This window comes from Acomys russatus, chromosome 4, assembly GCF_903995435.1.
Source record: "Acomys russatus chromosome 4, mAcoRus1.1, whole genome shotgun sequence".
NCBI classification, from domain to species: Eukaryota; Metazoa; Chordata; class Mammalia; order Rodentia; family Muridae; genus Acomys; species Acomys russatus.
The window spans coordinates 54,805,692-54,823,580 of record NC_067140.1 but is presented as its reverse complement, the minus strand read 5'-3'; the positions used below and the strand labels follow the sequence as shown (position 1 = coordinate 54,823,580).

General features: G+C 45.5%; 1 protein-coding gene across 1 annotated transcript in view; it reads right to left on the bottom strand.

Annotated features, from left to right (window-relative positions):
- Positions 1–3,524: 3,524 nt before the first annotated feature.
- Bub1b (BUB1 mitotic checkpoint serine/threonine kinase B) overlaps positions 3,525–17,889 on the bottom strand; it is a 51,256-nt gene continuing 36,891 nt past the window's right edge. The window contains exons 15-23 of the mRNA XM_051144374.1: positions 16,212–16,486; positions 15,314–15,441; positions 14,603–14,743; positions 13,993–14,093; positions 9,924–10,073; positions 8,218–8,360; positions 6,313–6,484; positions 5,327–5,433; positions 3,525–3,822 (exon numbers count right to left, since the gene is read on the bottom strand). Coding sequence (XP_051000331.1) covers positions 3,615–3,822; positions 5,327–5,433; positions 6,313–6,484; positions 8,218–8,360; positions 9,924–10,073; positions 13,993–14,093; positions 14,603–14,743; positions 15,314–15,441; positions 16,212–16,486 — 1,425 coding nt within the window. The 3' untranslated portion in view covers positions 3,525–3,614. The remainder of the gene's footprint in view (positions 3,823–5,326; positions 5,434–6,312; positions 6,485–8,217; positions 8,361–9,923; positions 10,074–13,992; positions 14,094–14,602; positions 14,744–15,313; positions 15,442–16,211; positions 16,487–17,889) is intronic.

Genomic DNA, 17,889 nt, shown 5'->3' with positions numbered 1-17,889 from the left:
GCCCGGCTTCAAGCTTTAAGTCTTAAATTTAAAAACATTTTGTTTATAGCTGGGCATGGGGGCGTGGAGGAATGCCTGTAATCCCAGCACTCCGGAAGGCAGACGCAGACAGATCTCTGTGAGACTATAAGGTGAGTCTAGGACAGCCAAGGATAGCTACACAGAGAAACCCTGTCTCAAAACAAATGAACAAACTCTTTGTTTACTTATTGTGGGTCTGTGTGTATTGTATGGGCTCGCGTGACATGCACATGTGTGGAGTCAGAAGGTAACTTGGGGGAGTCTGTTCGCTCTTGCACCATGCAGAAGGCAGGAGTCTGGTCATCAGGCTTAGTGGCAAGTGCTTTCAGCCACTGTGTCATCTTTATCTCTAAATATTTAGCTTTTATGCCTCTGACCTCATTAAGGCCAAGGTTTGTTTTTAAAGGTTTATTCATTTATTTTCTATGTAGGCTGCTCTGCCTGCATGTACAGCAACAGGCCAGAAGAGGGCATCAGATCCCATTACAGATGATTGTGAGCCACTAAATGGTTGCTGGGAATTCAATCAGGACCTCTGGAAGAGCAGACAGTGCTCTTAGCTGCTGAGCCATCTCTCAAGCCCCTACGCCAAAGTTTGTCATGTTAAAAACATGTTTCAAATGCATCCTGCTCACTAGAGAACTCAGTGTTTGAAGTCAGAATAGAACAGCCTTTGCCAGAGAAAGAATTGCTCTTTTTCAGATTCAATGAAAAGCACGTCTGCTTAGCTTTTGACCTGAAAACATCAGCAAGTTATTTTGAAGTGCTTTATGCTAACCCCTGAAAGGCATTCCTATCTACCTGAGCTAAGAGCGCAAGCAATAGTCCAAGTCTTCCTCCTGCAGGAAAGATTGCACTTCTAGATTCAGGTCTGGCACCAATTAAGAGCACCCAGACTCAGGAGGACGCCTCTAGCAGGCCCCAGAGCAAGTGAGGGCACAAATGTGTAGACTTAATTGTTTTAACAAATATATTTTATTACGAACTTATTAACCAAAAGTACGTTACTTATAACCCAACTAACCTAAAAGATAGGAAAAGGAGATTAAAGAACACAATAATAAAACCATAAGGATATTAGTTTCGAGGAACGATTCTCCTGGCATAATCAGCAGGATTTTTTGTTGTTGTTGTTGTTGGAACCTGGAGTAACCAGAACCTAGAACCTCAGCAGGAGCCCGGAGCCCCAAAGCCTTCCCTCAAGCAGTTTTTTCTAGGAGCGTCTCGAAGTGGAGTGATGAACAGCCAAAACTATCCCAAGTCTCCAAAAGCCCTGCCTCTTGTTTCTGGCTCACACATATATATCTCTTCCCAGAGTCTGTTCACGGATCTTTTTAGCTGGCAACAATCAAGCTCTTTAGTGGATTAACCTCACCTGTTCTCTCACAAGACTGTTCCCCATCCCATACAAAAACCAGGTTTCTCTCTCCTTCACAAATGGGGAGATCTTATTCCACAGTGTTTTTTCAAACAAGTGAAAGTTCCATTTTTCTCAGTAGTTTATCTTTTTTTTCCTTCTCCCAGGCCCAGCATTTTCATCATGCCCCAGTGAGACCAGATCGAGGGCCATTCAAAGCTTCTGCAGGAAAACAAAGGCTTCCTTCTTCCAGACAGCGGGCACCTGAAAGCCCAGCTGGAGAAAGACCAGCGGACCTGGAGTGTGATGTCTGCCCGTGCTATTAGTGAGCCTATCTCAAAATAAAGAAAAATCAAAAGGGGGAAGCAAAGGATCCTATTTTGTGGTCTTATACTTTTGTAAAGAAAACCTAAGCAGTGACAGACACTGGTGACGACAAGCACTCTTGGTAAGGTGACGTTCTCTCCTTTCCTCAAAGGCTGGAGTTGGCCGAGGTCGGAGAGTAGCGGGACGACAACACAGTTGCAAGGTGTTTTGATCTCCCCCCTGCTCCGTCCCCCCCGACCCCCGGCTTGTACTTTTAGAAACAAAGGTTTGTCCACACAGGGACTTGGCTGCCCAGACTGCTGAAGAATTCGCTAGATGGGAGCTTACGTAAATGAAAGGCTTCAGATTTCCTGGGCAATGCAGGGAAGCGAGAGCTCAGGGGAGCAGAGAGAGGGGTGTGACTACAGAAAGTCAGCCTCACCATTCACACCTCGATAGAAGTGAGAGCTCAGGGGAGCAGAGAGAGGGGTGTGACTACAGAAAGTCAGCCTCACCATTCACACCTCGATAGAAGTGAGAGCTCAGGGGAGCAGAGGGGTGTGACTACAGAAAGTCAGCCTCACCATTCACACCTCGATAGAAGTGAGAGCTCAGGGGAGCAGAGAGAGGGGTGTGACTACAGAAAGTCAGTCTCACCATTCACACCTCCATAGAAGTGAGAGCTCAGGGGAGCAGAGAGAGGGATGTGACTACAGAAAGTCAGCCTCACCATTCACACCTCAATAGAAGTGAGAGCTCAGGGGAGCAGAGAGAAGGGTGTGACTACAGAAAGTCAGCCTCACCATTCACACCTCGATAGAAGTGAGAGCTCAGGGGAGCAGAGAGAGGGGTGTGACTACAGAAAGTCAGCCTCACCATTCACACCTCGATAGAAGCAAGTTGAGGGGGTTTGAAGAGTTGTACTTTGGGTGAGAGAAAATATTTAACTGTCTTTCAGATTCAAACCATGTTTTCTGGGTAACTTGTACAGTTTGCTTAATATTTTAGTTGAGACATTTACTTAGGACATTCTCCTTTCTAGCACTATTAGAGCAATGACAGTGACAAGTAGAGGGGGAAGTCAGGTACCAGCAAGGGTGACATTACATAACTGACATTTTAATTATGAAAGAAATGGGTGACTTGTACTACCTACCCCTACCAAGAAAACAAAACCCTCCCAGCTATTTGCAGTGAGGGGCCCTCTGCATGTCCAGTGTTTCATCAGGCTTGCTCTCTTCCATCCGGTCCACACTTGATATTCTGGCTGCTTCCTCCTGCCTCCTATCCCCTCAGCGACCCTCACTTCCTTCTGCCTGGGATGACAGAACACTTAGTACTCCATTCTGAAAGGTTGGTAAGGGCTTTTGGCAACTACCAAATAAAACTGAAACTACTCAAATGTGAGCCAAACTGTGACCTTAAGGAAGTCTGTCCTGTGTACATCCTTTACCTCTCTCCAGCTGGATACCTGCTGAGCCAGAGACCCCTGAAGAAATAGCGGCCAGCTGGCTTGTTATAACCCAATGGCAGCTGCTCTAAATCTAGGATACATAAGTTTCCATAGTAAATAAATCCGCTAAAAAATTAAACCATTTATCACCTTAGTAAATGAAAATGAAATGCCAGAAGAGCAAATTTAACAAAAACTATTTTATTATGAAATACATGGTGAGTGGGAGAGTACATGTTATAAAATTACAAAAGAGAAAAACAGAGGGGAAAGCAGAAACAAAAGGGTTAAAAAGTACCCATTTGTATGGAATCCATTTTGAATAAAACAGGTGAGGCTACCAGGATACAGCCTTAGAGTAACCCTCTGGTAGAAACAGACTGCTAATGTGTCTGAGTGTGCCCCAAATTAAACACAGTGTCTACAGGCCTGCTCTCCACAAGGCAGTGAGGCTTCGGCAGGGATCTGTGAGAGCCTTCACTGCCTGTCTTGCTGAATGAGCAAAGCTGCAGGACTAATTACCTTCCCCAGCTTCCACAAGGCTTTGTTCAGGTGACTGTGGAACGTGGTGTCAAACACCCCATTCATTTGTGCTGCAAGTTCCTGCAGAACAGACACTGTGGACTCGTCACTGGCATTCAGAATCCGCACAAAGAACTTATCCCACAGTGTACCGTCTTTTAGCCTAAGAAAATATAAAAACCATTCCTATCAAGACCAGACATGTGAAAATTAGAATTTGTTCTCAGTTTAACTCAATGGTACATTAATGTGCCAAATTGATGTGGGGTAAGACCAAGAGTCTAAGGCTGGCGATCATTCAAACACTCATTTGAAAGTGCAGGAAGAACTACAAATATAAGTCTAGCATGGTGGTGCTGAAGGCACGGAAAGAGAGAGGACGCCATCCTCTCACCCGAGCCCACAGATCTCTTCTATATACTATGACGCAGTGACACCTGCTAGCACTCCTCCTCTACAAATGGTACCTGCTAGCTTTCCTCGACAGCATGTCACGAAATCACGTCACCTCCATGTCAGGGCCTGTCACCCTCACGGTTCTCTGAATCCTGAACTTGATTAATGTACCTTGCTTTCTTATTCTTCTTGTCTTTTATCTGAAAATACTGCTGCAGTGGGCAGAGGTGTTGAGAAAAGGCCAGCACACGCCATCTGTTTCTGCACATCTGAAAGCATGCTTCAAGCTATTTCATTAATGTATTTATGTATTTTTGTTGTTGTTTGAGACAAGGTCTCACTGTATAGTAGCCCTGGTTGGCCTCAAACCTCAGCGTCCCAAGTACTGGGATTAAAGGCATGAGCCACCATGTCAGGCCCAACCTATTTTAAAAAATACATATAAGAGACAAATGTGGTTGCCCAAGTTCTGAATCAAATGAAGAAGAACATACAACTTAATGTTTTGGAGAAGAGAATGAGGGAGGGGCATTAAATCTTCAACACTGATTTAAAATGAAAGCAAACTTAAGAGCAGGCAGTAAGCCATTCCTTGGTGAGCTTCTGCTGAGAAGCCATCGACAAAGACGAGCCACAGCAGCAAATAAGCTATCTAACAGGTCCTCGGGTGGCTGGGGCGTGCAGGGGTCCCCGCTTCTACACCAGGGGACTCTGCGCTGTGGTTTGGGTCTACTGACTCATTAAATACATAATAGTGTAAAAGCAGTATATCATTTGGAAACTTAACTCTCCTCCAAAAGACGATTAACTTTGGTGAGAAAATCAATCACTAAAATGTTTCTAATATTCTTTTTTTTCTTTTCTTTCTTTCCTGGTTTTTCGAGACAGGGTTTCTCTGTGTAGCCATGGCTGTCCTAGACTCACTTTGTAGACCAGGCTGGCCTTGAACTCACAGTGATCTGCCTGCCTCTGCCTCTTGAGTGCTGGGATTAAAGGCATGCGCCACCACACCTGGCTTAATTCTAATATTTCTAAACTAAGAAACATCCATACTCCCATGTGAAAGCCCTAAAGTCCGAGCGGTCTATGTCTCATTTCAGTTGGCAATTCCTGTGCCCTGTCCCGGGTCCTCTGCAGATGCTAAGGTGACTGTAGAGAGAAGTCCCTGGGATCACAGTAGTTGGTTTAGAAAACTAAAGTTACTTTCCACAGCAGAGGTTGCTAAAGAGAGGGGAGACTACCAGGATGGGCCTGCAGGGTCCCGTACTTACTCAGCAGTGTTCCGGCTAAGTTTCCAGAGGAGCCCATCCCAGAAGACACTCAGGTGTTCCTTGAACAAGAGTAAGTGTGCTAGGTCTGCGATACCCAGCAGGTCGACCTGAAATCACAAAACGTTCCGTGAGCTAAAGCCGGCTCTGCTTCTATTATGAACCTATTTATTATGAGTTGAAAAGCATATTTTAGCAGATGTTCCTTTATCTTTACAGGATGGGGAAAGCTACTCAAAGAAATGATCAGAGGGAACTGAAGGGATTATTATTGTGTGGTTTTTTGAGACAGGGCTTCTCTGTGTAGCCCTGGCTGCTCTGGAGATCGCTCTGTAGACCAGGCTGGCCTCAACCTCACAGAGTGCCCCTGCCTCCAGAGTGCTGGGATTAAGGACGTGTGCCACTACTGCCTAGCGAAGAGTCAAAGACAACAGATGACTGGATGATCAAATCACATCAGCACAGCCACTATATTTGCATGGAGTCCGGCTGTGATTGTCTGTGGCCCACACGACCACGCCAGGTACACACGGCATAACCCAGTCCGCAGACGCCCTATGTCTAGAGCTAAGTCAGAGATATGTGTGCATATACATAGTCATGTAAGACACGTCCCATCTGTCCTGGTGTGCTTTATAGTCTATCATTGCATTTAGTCTCCGCAGGTGTGATGGTTAAAGAGCAGAGGCTATATTATCCTCACTACTGAGTGAAAAGCAAGGAGAATAGTCCGTAGGAGATGACACGGATGGCGAGTACTAGGAACGGCCGAGCGCTCAAGTTACTGTGTTATGTATCTGCGTGTGTACGCTTATCTTCTTGACAGGAACAAGGCTAACTCTAAGCTGCATGGTGATGCACTACTTGAAAACTAGGCCATCTTTTCTAGGCAGGTCAGTGCCAGTAAACAGCAGCCTACACAGCTTATCTAGGTAAGGAAGAGGTTAGGAAATGCTCTCTGTGTTTGTCCAGGCTTGTCTTCCACTTGCCTGGTAGGGAGAAGAACAGTTAGCCAGGATCTTTTGTTCTTCCAGGATCTGCACGGTCCGAAAGCCGCTGTAGTCCAAAGTGTCCAGCTGCACCCTCAGGTCGACACTGTAGGAAAAGTCCACTATCTTCACAGCGTGATCGCTCTTACTGCAGTCATAGGGGTCATGGATTCTGTAGCCAGGTTCAAGAGGAGATCACAGAAACAGGCTGTGAAAGCAGCTGCATAGCTGGTCTTTTTTCGTTTTTCCCCTCTTTTTAAGGACTACAGGTGTGTCTTAGCCTTGCTAACAGTGCCCTCTAGTGGTTAGTTATGAAAATACACACACAGAAATAAAGGCAATGCCAGCCCGAAGGGTTAGGATCACCGCTTTGGTCACACAGACTAACTAATCTAAAGCACAGACCATTCTCAGCCATCTACACTATGGAGTAAGGATGAGCATTAGAAGCAGGCTGTGCACACACAGGGTCATAGCCCTTTTGTTTACTGTAACAGGTGGGCTCCTCACATAGCAAAAGATCTACACCTCTGAAGTTTAATAAGACAACTTGTAAGGTTGTTTTCCAGTGAACTGCTATTTATATTGTAATGTTTCCTGTTATTTGCTATGACTATCGAGAAATAATTTGCCTGAGGGGGGAAACGCTCTTCATGTGGTCCTTTTGTTTTCTTTCTCAATCAGTTCCCTCCAGTTCCCCATGGGCAGGAAGGCAGGCCTTCCAGCCAGGCTTTCCGGGCCCTGGGTCACAGCCCTCTGCAGCAGTTTAAAGAAGCCCTTCTCCAGCTCTGCACTCAGCTGCTAACACAGCCCTGAGTGAAACCTCTCCTCCTCTCCCTCTCCCAGGCTAGCACCTGCTTTTCCAGTGAGCGCTCTCCCTTCCCTTTGGTCTCATTTTCTCATAAGTTATGTACACAATAAACAAAGTGACTTCAAAAATCTCTTTCTTCGGGGCTGGAGGTGGCTCGGAGGCTAAGAATACTTGTTGCTCTTGCAGAGGACCGGGGCTCAAAAGCCACATGGTGGTTTACATTGACCCAGAACTCCAGTTCCAGGGATGCCACGCCCTGTCCTGACCTCCCACAACACCAAGCATGCATGTGGTACACACCCATACATGTAGACAAACACACATCAAAAATGTATATGCAAACATACATAAAACATATATGTACCTAAGCATACAATCTATGTATGTATAAATATATAAACATACATATTTATAACATATATCTAATAAAAATAACAATAATAAAAAGGCTCTTCTGGCTTTTAATATCTTATGGTTCTATATAATTCCTGTCAAATTTGTTAAATAAAAGATAATGTCCTTTTATATTTTTCCTGGTGTTCAGTTGGAGCCCAGGGCTTTACACATGCAAGGCAAGCACCCTGTCACCTATATATTCCCAGCACCACATGGCAGCTCATAACCAATCTGTAACTGCAGTCCCGTCTGACTCCTTCTTCTGTCCTTGGTGGCCTCCAGGAACACACGTGATGCAGACACAAACTTACACACACACTTTTTTTTTCTTTTGAGACAAGGTTCTCTGTATAATAGTCCTGGATGTCCTGGACTCACTTTGTAGACCAGGCTAGCCTTGAACTCACAGAGACCCACCTGCTTCTGCCTCCCAAGTGCTGGGATTAAAGGCGTGCGCCACCACACCTGGCTACACACACTTCTGCCTGCGTGTGTGCCTGCACACCAGAAGAGGGCACCAGATCTCATTATATATGGTTGATTTGGAATTGAACTCAGGACCTTTGGAAGAACAGCAACTGCTCTTAACCTCTGAGCCACCTCTCCAGCCCCTAGACACACTTTTTAAAAGACATAATATGACAATTATTCAAAACAAAAACCAAAACAGCCACTGTAGGAAAATGGAAAGGACCGACCTGTTTCTTAGGATCAGACTCCTTGGACTCAAGTCTCCATGAACTATCTCAGCTTTGTGTAGCTTCTCCACTATTGTCAGGACATTATGAATAATCAACACTATTATTTCATGAGTAACAAATTCGCTGTGTTGGAGAAGATCCTGGAATCAGAAAGACAGAAAACTCTTCCTTAAGCTGTCACATCTGCAGCACATCCACTGTGACAGCAGCGGCTGGCATTTCCTTTTTTCCCCACTGGGATGCAGGCTGCATCCCTGCCCCAGCTTTAACACTGAGGTCTCCTTAGGACTGTAAGGACTGACTGGAGAGGCGGCTCAGAGGTCAAGGGCACCGGCTGCTCTTCCTGAGGTCCTGAGTTCAATTTCCTGCAACCACACGGTGGCTCCCAATCATCTAGAATGAGACCTAGTGTCCTCTTCTGGATTGCAGGCACACGTGCAGGCAGAATATTGTATACATAATGAATAAATAAATAACTAAATAAAGGCTGTACAGGTTTAATGAGACTGGATGAAGAGCACGAAGGAGAGGTAGAGGTGCTTGCTGCCAAGCCAGAGGACCTTTCCTGGAATCTATATGGTGGATGGGGAGAAAGGACTCCTGAAAGCTGTTCTGATAGCCACATGCATGTCCATGTCCATGTGGACACATATGGACACACACACACACACACAGTAAAACATTACAAAAATTATTTTGGTAGCAAAGCCCGAAGAACACAGCAAAGAATAAACTGATATATCTGTATTGTAAAAAGGATGCGAGGAGGGGTGGCATAGGCAAGACAAAAATTTCATTTAGCTTTAGATGAGTTGATAAGAAATTACTCTAGTTAGGTCACTCGCACTCATCCATCTCTATCAAATAGATATTTGATCAAGGCTGCCTGGAAAGGAGGCTGGGGCTGCAGCCCCGCGGGACAGCGTCGACCTAGCCTGGTCGGGCTCTGCTCCAGCCGCAGCACTACAACCAACCATCAACGAAGCATTGCTTGAGAAGGGTCAGTCATCAGTACTTTATGACTCTAGCTGAACTGGCTTTTCTCTAGAGACAGAGTGTTGGAGTGCACCTGTAACCCCAGCACTTCCAGGAGTTCAAGGCCACTTAACCACCGAGCCTGCTGACTTACCTGTGGTGCCTGGGATGCATGTGTCAGAGGGAGAACTGACTTACAATAATCCTCAAATCTCCACATGTACCCCACGGCGCGCACACAGTGAATGTTAGATAAGTAAAAATTAACAATTGGTCTACTTCTTTCCTTTTTTCTGAGTCAGGGATTTTCTTTGTATAGTCCTGGCTGTCCTAGACTCACTTTGTAGACCAGGCTGGCCTCAAACTCACAAAGATCTGCCTGCCTCTGCCTCCAGAGTGCTGGGATTAAAGGTGTGCACCACTACTGCTGGTCTAGATAATTGAAAGGAATTTTGTATTAAACATCTTAAAATTTTAATACATTAATTTGTGTGTAAATGCATGAGCGCGTGTGCGTATGTGCAAGAAAAGAACAATTTATAGGATTTAATTCTCTCTCATCACAATTTGGGCACTGAGGGTCACATTCAGGTCTTTAGACTTGACAGCAGGTGCCCCACCTGCTGAGCCATTTCACCAGCTCCGTATTCCTGTATTAAATGTCTTTCATGAATATATGAATTTCTAATTTTAACTTAAAATTGTGTGTTTTTAGAATTATCACAAACCTGAAGGGTGGAACAACTTATGTACTGGTACCAAACAATGTGGCCATCTTGGTACTGACAATAGCTGCAAGGCTGGTCACAGTCCTCACTCAGACGCTCCTTTAACTTGAGGTTGATATAGAAATCCCACGGGATAGGCTGAGTCGATGCCTGTGAGACAATTTTAAAAGGTAAGGACAAGTAGGATAAATGGTGATACCTGGCAGACTGAAAACCCAATTGGAGACATGATCTCACCACAGAGCCCTGGATGGCCTAGAACTCTCTCTATAGACCAGGTCAGCCTTGAACTCAGAGATCCAGCTGCCTCTGCCTTCTAGAAAAGTGTGTACTATCATGCTCAACTGGAAAACACACCTTAGTCATGAATAACAAAATCACATTATTTGTAAGAAAGTGGATTATGTTAAGTGAAATGAGCCAGACACAGAAAGAGAAACACACTGTGTTTTCTATCATATCCAGAATCTCGATTTAACTATATACGCATGAGAGCAAGAGGAAACTCTAAGGCGGGGGTGGGGGGGCAGCATTGGGGAGGACAGGGGAGAGTGATAGAAGGGGAGCAAATATGAGTAAAGAACAATCATGTAACTTGTGTTGTAATACAAAGACCTTTATTTTGTATGCTAGCTAGAACCCACCAACCCAAAGCACAACATAACAACAAAACCTGCAGAACTCGAGGGCAGAGGCAGGAGGACAAATGCAAGTTTAGGCTAGCCTGGTCTACACACTGAGTTCCAGACCACCCCGGACTTCAGAGTGAGACCCTGTCTAAAACCAGCAAAACCCTCCACATTTCTTCCAGCCTGTCTTAGTCACTGTTCTATTGCTGTGAGGTGACACCACGACCTTGAGCATAACTCTTATAAAAGAAAGCCTTTAACTGGGGCTGGCTACAGCTTCAGGGGCTTAGTCCATCATCATCACGGCGAGGAGCATGGCGGCAGCATGCAGGCAGACATGGTGCCGGAGAAGTAGCTGAGAGCTACATCCTGATACTTGGGCAGAGAGCGACTCTGGGCCTGGCCTGGGCTTTTGAAACCTCAAAGCCCACCCCTAGTGACTCACTTCCTTCATCAAGGCCACACCCAGTCCTTCTAATCCGATCAGAGTTATACACCCGGGTGACTGAGCAGCAGTCTAATACAGAAACCTATGGGAACCATCCTTACTCAAACCACCACACAGGTCTTCCGACACTCCAGCAAATATGAAGTAAACTGTAATTAAAAATGCGTAATCTGGCTACATAGTGGTGCACCCTTTAATGCCAGCACTCAACACCGTGAGTTCCAGGCCAGCAGGGTTACATAGTAAGACCTTGTCTAACATGCCAAAACCAAACTACCACCAATAAAACCCAAAGCATAACCTATAAGGAAGGACACAGGAGCAGTACAGTTCTGGCAGCTGGAAGAGAATAGAGCCGGTGCACTTAGAGGACACATGGAGTGCTGTCCTGGCAACAGAGGAAACTGCAGAGCAGACTGCACACAGGTGCCACTGCATCCGTACACCCAGCAGCATCTGCTCAGTGAGGAAGGCTGGATGCAGCCACAGGAGTGCCCAAACTGCACTGAAGAGGGACCCGTCTCCAGACTCTCACTCCTGTCCCTGCAGCCCAGCTCCATGACTGCTTCTCCCCCCTCTCTCAAGGTGTACAGAGCAAACAGCCTGGTCCAGAAAATGCTAGGCACCATGGGGGACAGAATGGAAACTAAGAAGAAGCTAATGTGTCACATGTGGCACCTTCCTTGTCCTGTCTCTCACACTACTTCCTTCTCATTCCAGCAGTCAGGCGTATTCTCTGGGCAGGGAAAGAGAAGCCTTCTTTCAGAGATCCAATCCGCCCAGGAGAAAAGATTTAACAGCTGGTGGGTTTGCTAAGAAAATGCCAAAACTGCATCACCTACAGCAAAGCCCCATGGCTGTCAAGGTCTCTTCTAAATAACCACAGGTTTCAATTAGCTGTGAGTGTTGTACATCCAACCCCAAAGAGAGCCAAACGCTCAGAAAGTTGCTAATACGAAAAGACAGAACTTGAAGTAGACAAAAGGAGAACAGATAGGGGAGGGCACACTGGGGAGGGCATACTGGGGAGGGCACAGACTTCTGCCTCCTTCTCTTAAAAAATCCACCTCAGTAGTTTGTGTGTGTTTCTGTGTTTCTATATGTGTGTGTGTGTCATGGCGTGGGTATGACAGGACAACTTATAGGAGTTTGCAATATTCTTCCATGCCAGTTTCAGGGATTGAACTCAGGCTGTCAGGCTTGGCGGCAAGCACCTTTATCCACTGGCCAATCTTGCTGCCCCCCCCCCCCAAATTTAAATCTTCATTAATAATCTCAGTGAAATAAAAAATATCGCCCCTTTGTAAGAAGTATAAAACCTATAAAAAGATTAAAGCTATGGTTACAAAATAGTATGAATCTAGCCAGGCATGATGGCACCTGCCTTTAATCCCAGCACTTTGGAGGCAGAGGCAGGCAGATCACTGTGAGTTCTAGGCCAGCCTGGTCTACAAAGTGAGTCCAGGATCCAGGACAACCAAGGCTATATAGCGAAACCCTGTCTCAAAGAAAAAAAAAAAAGAAAAGAAAAAAGACAAGAAAAAAGTCTGAATCTACTGGTTGTACAGTGCAGGACTCAACCATGGATAGAAAATACTTGGGGTTGAGGGGACAGGGAGAACAACACACAATGGATAACATAATATGTATATTATGTCGGGTAGTATAGGTAACACAATGGTGATTTAAAGCATATGGGAGTGTGTGTAGGCTGTGTGCAAATACTGTGTCAGTTTATATAAAGGACTTGAACACCTCAGGCTGGGTGTCTGGCATGGGTAGGAGGTGTCTCAGAAGCAATCCCCTGAAGCTACCAACAGACAACTGCACTACAGAAGGTAAGACAAAGGAGAGGCTAGGGGAGGAATAAAAATATTTTACTTTTAATTTTGTTTGTCTATGTGCGGTTATGTACACTGAAGGGCAGGCTCCCTCAGAAGAGGGGCTCAGATCCTAGGGAGCTGGAGTCACAGGTGGCTGTGCACTGGCCAGTGTAGGTGTGGGTATCAAACTTGGTCCTCTCCAAGAGCTGTAAATGAAAGCAAGGGAGAGAGGGAAGAAGACAGAGAGAGAGAGAGAGAGAGAGAGAGAGAGAGAGGAGAGAGGAAGAGAGGAAGAGAGAGAGAAGAAGAGAGAGAGAGAAGGAGAGAGAGCAAGGAGGAGAGAGAGGGGGAGGGGCGAGGGAGAGAGAGAGAAAGAGAACACGCACAATTTTGATTTCTTTAATAAGCTCAGTTATGTTATGTGATGATGTTTTTGTTTAATCCCAGGTGTGGAATATGGGGCTGCTCCAGACTGTCCACAGCAGCTAAAAGACTTGTCCTGGGCCCTGGCGAGGGCATGATTTCATCAGCTGAAAATAGTTTATATTTGGAATTTTGGGAACTCTGCAGGGGGTATATCAATGCCAGAGCCCCAAGTAAGGCTGGTTGCTGCTTGGAGATATACTGATGACGAAGACTAGACTTGCCCTAAAGAACCTGACAGCCCTAATCAGCAGGCAGTAGTCTAAAGAGGTCTAACACCCCCTTTTCCCTCTACCCTTCTTTCTCTCCTAGTGTTGGGGGGCGGGGAGGAACTGGGGTGGAGAAGGGCAATAGGTAAAAGAACTCAATAAAGTAACCAAAAAGTAGTTACAAAATAGGGCTGGTGAGACGGCTCAGTGAGTAAAGGTGCCCAGAACCATACGATGGCAGAAAACAGTCCCACGGAGATTTCACAGTGACACACTAGAATGTGATCTGTCCACAGGGGAGCAGTCCACATACTCCAGGGCACATTTCTTCTGAAGATAAAGTCAACAGAACTCAGCATGCCTGGACACAGACGTCTTCACATAATGGCCCCCCCTTGTGTATGATCTCTGATGGTGACCTGGCATGGTGACTGATTTTGGACAGCTCACTGACTTCCCAGTAAAGAAGCCAGCAAGTTTGACAGTGCCATGGGGACACAGCCACCTCCTTTGCTTATTTACTAGGGTCAGTCTCACCTTTATCATGGTCAGCTCTGCAGAGTTTCTTGGTGCCACCCAGAATAGCCTGTAATCTTCACAGAGTAGATGCTCGTGTTTAATGCAGTAATCTTCGTCACCTGTTGGAAAGGGTCGAGGCCATTTAAATCTGTGAACAGATGCAGGTCCTTACATCTTACCTACCTGGCTTAGGGGTGAGAGGTGCTGCTGTTTTCGTCAGTAAGTGGCAACTAGAATACTTTTCAAAATCATGTGCTTACAACTCCAAGGGGGGCTGGACAGATGGCTCAGCAGTTAGGAGCACTTGCTGCTTTTGCCGAGGACCAGGGTTTAATTCCCAGTACCACAGGGAGGATCACAACCACCTGCTGCCCCAGTTCTAAGGGACCCAACAGGCATCACATACATATAGGCAAAACACTCATAGAGTAAATTACATAAACCTGAAAAAATATCTTTTAAAAAAGAGACAAATGAAAGTGCTCTTGCCACTGTGGCAGGACATTGTCAATGTGTTAACCTCTGTAACACTAACCTAGAAACCATAAGTGTTCAAGGGCTCGGGGCGTTCAAGTCACTTACCTGTATGCTGTCACAAGCAAAAGGCCAGGTACTCAACAATACTTACCAAACTCGATTTCCTTCCCTAGTTCCAGTGTAGGCATCGGTCCGTCTTCCATAGACAACTCTGCAGAAACACCTAACTGTGGTAAGGATTTCAATAGTTGTAGGCGATACTGTGAACACCAGGGTGACTGAACAGCATTTTCTGTGGAGAAAGGAAGTTGTTGAGGAAACATAAAAACTACTGTTTAACACATGGTGCTGAAGGGCTGGACAGATGGGCTGGTGGTTAAGAGCACTGCTTGATCTTCCAGAGGATCTGCTCCAGTCCCTACTCACAGCTGCCTGTAACCCAGCTCCAGGAGGGCTGGGGGCCCTTTCTCTACTCCCCCCCCCCCATACACCCATATAAAAAAGAATTTTAAAAAACAGAATAGGGCCCAGGCAGTGGTGGCACTTGGGAGGCAGAGGCAGGCGAATCTCTGTGAATTCAAGGCCAGTCTGGTCTACAAAGCGAATCCAAGACAGCCAAGGCTACACAGAGAAAGCTTGTCTCAGAAAACCAAACCAAACCAAACCAAAACAAAAAGGGAGGTGGGAGACACTTCAACACTGCAAAAATCTACACTGCTAATCTGACCACATCCATTTGCCTCGGCTACTTATGAAATTATGTTGAGTTAGCGCTGGTTTATTTGGGAAATGCAGGTGTGACAGCTTTGCTGGTCTACAGTACAGTCTCTGAGGGGTGTAACCGTTCACCAGGCAGATCTACCTGAGGCCTCCGTGGTCAGCTCCAGCTTCTCAGGAATCTGAAGGCCTTTGATGGAGGATGTACTTGCACCTGAGGAGCCGGAGAAGCCAGATGACTGAGTGGCTTCACGGCTGTCTTCGATAATCGGGCTGCAAGAAACAAAAGCGAACCTGTCCTGAGGCCTACGGACATCAGCTTGTTAGAGCCTTATCTATTTTCCTAATAGAGAGCCATCTACTTTTACGAGGGTTTACCGGCATGTATGTCAGTACACCAATGTGAGTGCAGAGCCCAGAGGCCACAAGAAGACGTCAAATGCCCTGGAGCTGGAGTTAGAGGGTTGTGAGCTGCCACTGTGGCTGATGTAACTGAACCTGGGGCCTCTCCAAGAACAGCTAGTGCTTTTAACCACTAATCAGCCATCTCTTTAGCCAACAATTTTATACGTTTTTAAATGACAAATTTTATACTGAATTCATGTTGTAATAGTTTATTTTAAAATAATTTAATAGTTGCTATGATTTTTATTAGTCTCTTTTTTAAAGGACATAATTTTCCAAAATCAGAAACAGATAAAAAATGTTTTAGATTTATTTATGTATGTATGCGAGCATTCTGCTCACAGGTTTGTGACCTGTGTGTGTGTCTGGTACCTGCAGAGGTCAGGAGAGGGCAACGGATCCCCAAGTCCTGGAATTATGGACAGTGGTGAGTTGCTGTGTGGGAATCAAAGCCAGGTCCGCTACAAGAACGTGCTCTGAAGTGCTGAGCCACTGCTCCCTCTGTACCTCTGAGTCTCATAACTATCAAAATTTACTTCTTCTGTTCCTCAAATCCAAGCCAATCAGTGACATTACACCTGGGACAGACTGGAACTGATAACAAGCCCCCAGAGCAAGACAGCAAACCCTCCATTCACCTCAGCTTCTTGACGCTGAGGGTTTGGTTATACATAGCAGCCTCCCCGGTGTGGGGACCCTCAGCGCTCTTTCCATCAAGATCCTCTTCCTGCAGCAGTCCCTCAGCATCCGGGGGCATGCCCTTCAAGGACAGGATCTCATGGAAAGGAGTGGATGCAAAGCGAGCTGCTCTAGCAAAGTCACAAGTGTCCTCAGGGTTAGGACAAAGGGTTACGTTCCGGAAACCTGTGATGATGGCATCTTCACTCAAAGGTTCAATTCCTGTAAATTCATCCTAAAACAAAACAACACAGTTTAGCTAAAATAGTTCAGCAAACATGTAATATAAAACACACACACACGCAAACGCACACATTTTTACCTTGGACATCAGATCATTGCCATGGGATTTAGAAATGGCACACCAGGTCCTCTAGTTGAAGACAATTTAAGCACACAGGACAGCACAGAAGAACATGATTTTGTTAACAAAGAAAACTATACTTCATCAAAAAGTAGGCCTTGACAATTCAGAAAAACTGCTTAATGTCTTCTCCCAAACAATTTGCCCTGAAAGCTGAAGAACTGACACTACTTTTCTCACTTAAAAAGTATTCTGGAAGTATGGAGAGATGGCCCAGCGGGTAAGAGCACTGGCTATTCTTCCAGAGGACCCCGGCTCAATTCCCAGCACTCACATGGCAGCTCACCACTGTCTGTCAGTCTACTGGAGTTCCAGCACTTTTACACAGATACATGCAGGCAGAACATCAATGCACATAAAATTTTTAAAATGACTGTTCTGTTTTTTTACTTTTGTAGACCAGGCTGACCTCGAACTCAGAGATCCATCTGACTCTGCCTCCTGAGTGCACCACCACCTGACTTTTTTTTTTTTTTTTTGAGACAAGGTTTCTCTGTGGAGCCCTGGCTGTTCTGGACTTATTTTATAGACCAGGCTGGCCTCGAACTCACAGAGATCCTCCTGCTTCTGCCTCCCTGAATGCTGGGACTCAAGGCATATGCTACCATGCCCAGCAACAAATAACTTTTAAAAAATGTAAAAAGAAAAGAAAAGTATTCTGGGAGCTGGAGAGAAGGCTGCTCTTCCAGAGGTCTTGAGTTCAGTTCCCAGCAACCACATGGTGGCTAACAGCCAGTTCTAATGGAGGTCTGATGCCTTCTTCTGTCATGCAGGCATACAAACAGGTAGAGCACTCATATGTATAAAATACATCAACAAATATCAAGGGGGAAATAACATCTGGATTCCTTCTCTGGGAACTCAAAGCCCATGTAGCTGGAGTGGGGCCTGAGTGTCTTCATCAGTCACAGCTATCTCCTGAATCATGAAAATTCTCTACATAGATATAAAACAGCACTGATAATCAAATCGATCTAGTTATATATACAATCTATGTACTTTACCAGATATAAAATATATTTGAAGAAAGTAAATAAAAATAAAACTGTATTTTTAAAAAAATGCCTCTCAAAGACTTTGCTGCTTCCTTGGCTATGGAGGAAGAACAGTCCCTGAAGCTCCTCGGTGCCTCACTACTCCTCAGCCTCCCAGCAAGCACCTGGTACGAGGCTGCAGAGATGTCTGAGCTTCCTTCCCCAATGTTTCAACAAAATGCCAACGCAATGCCTTTGATTTAGTTTGAGTTGAAAGCCTATACGGTATCTTTTTACCCC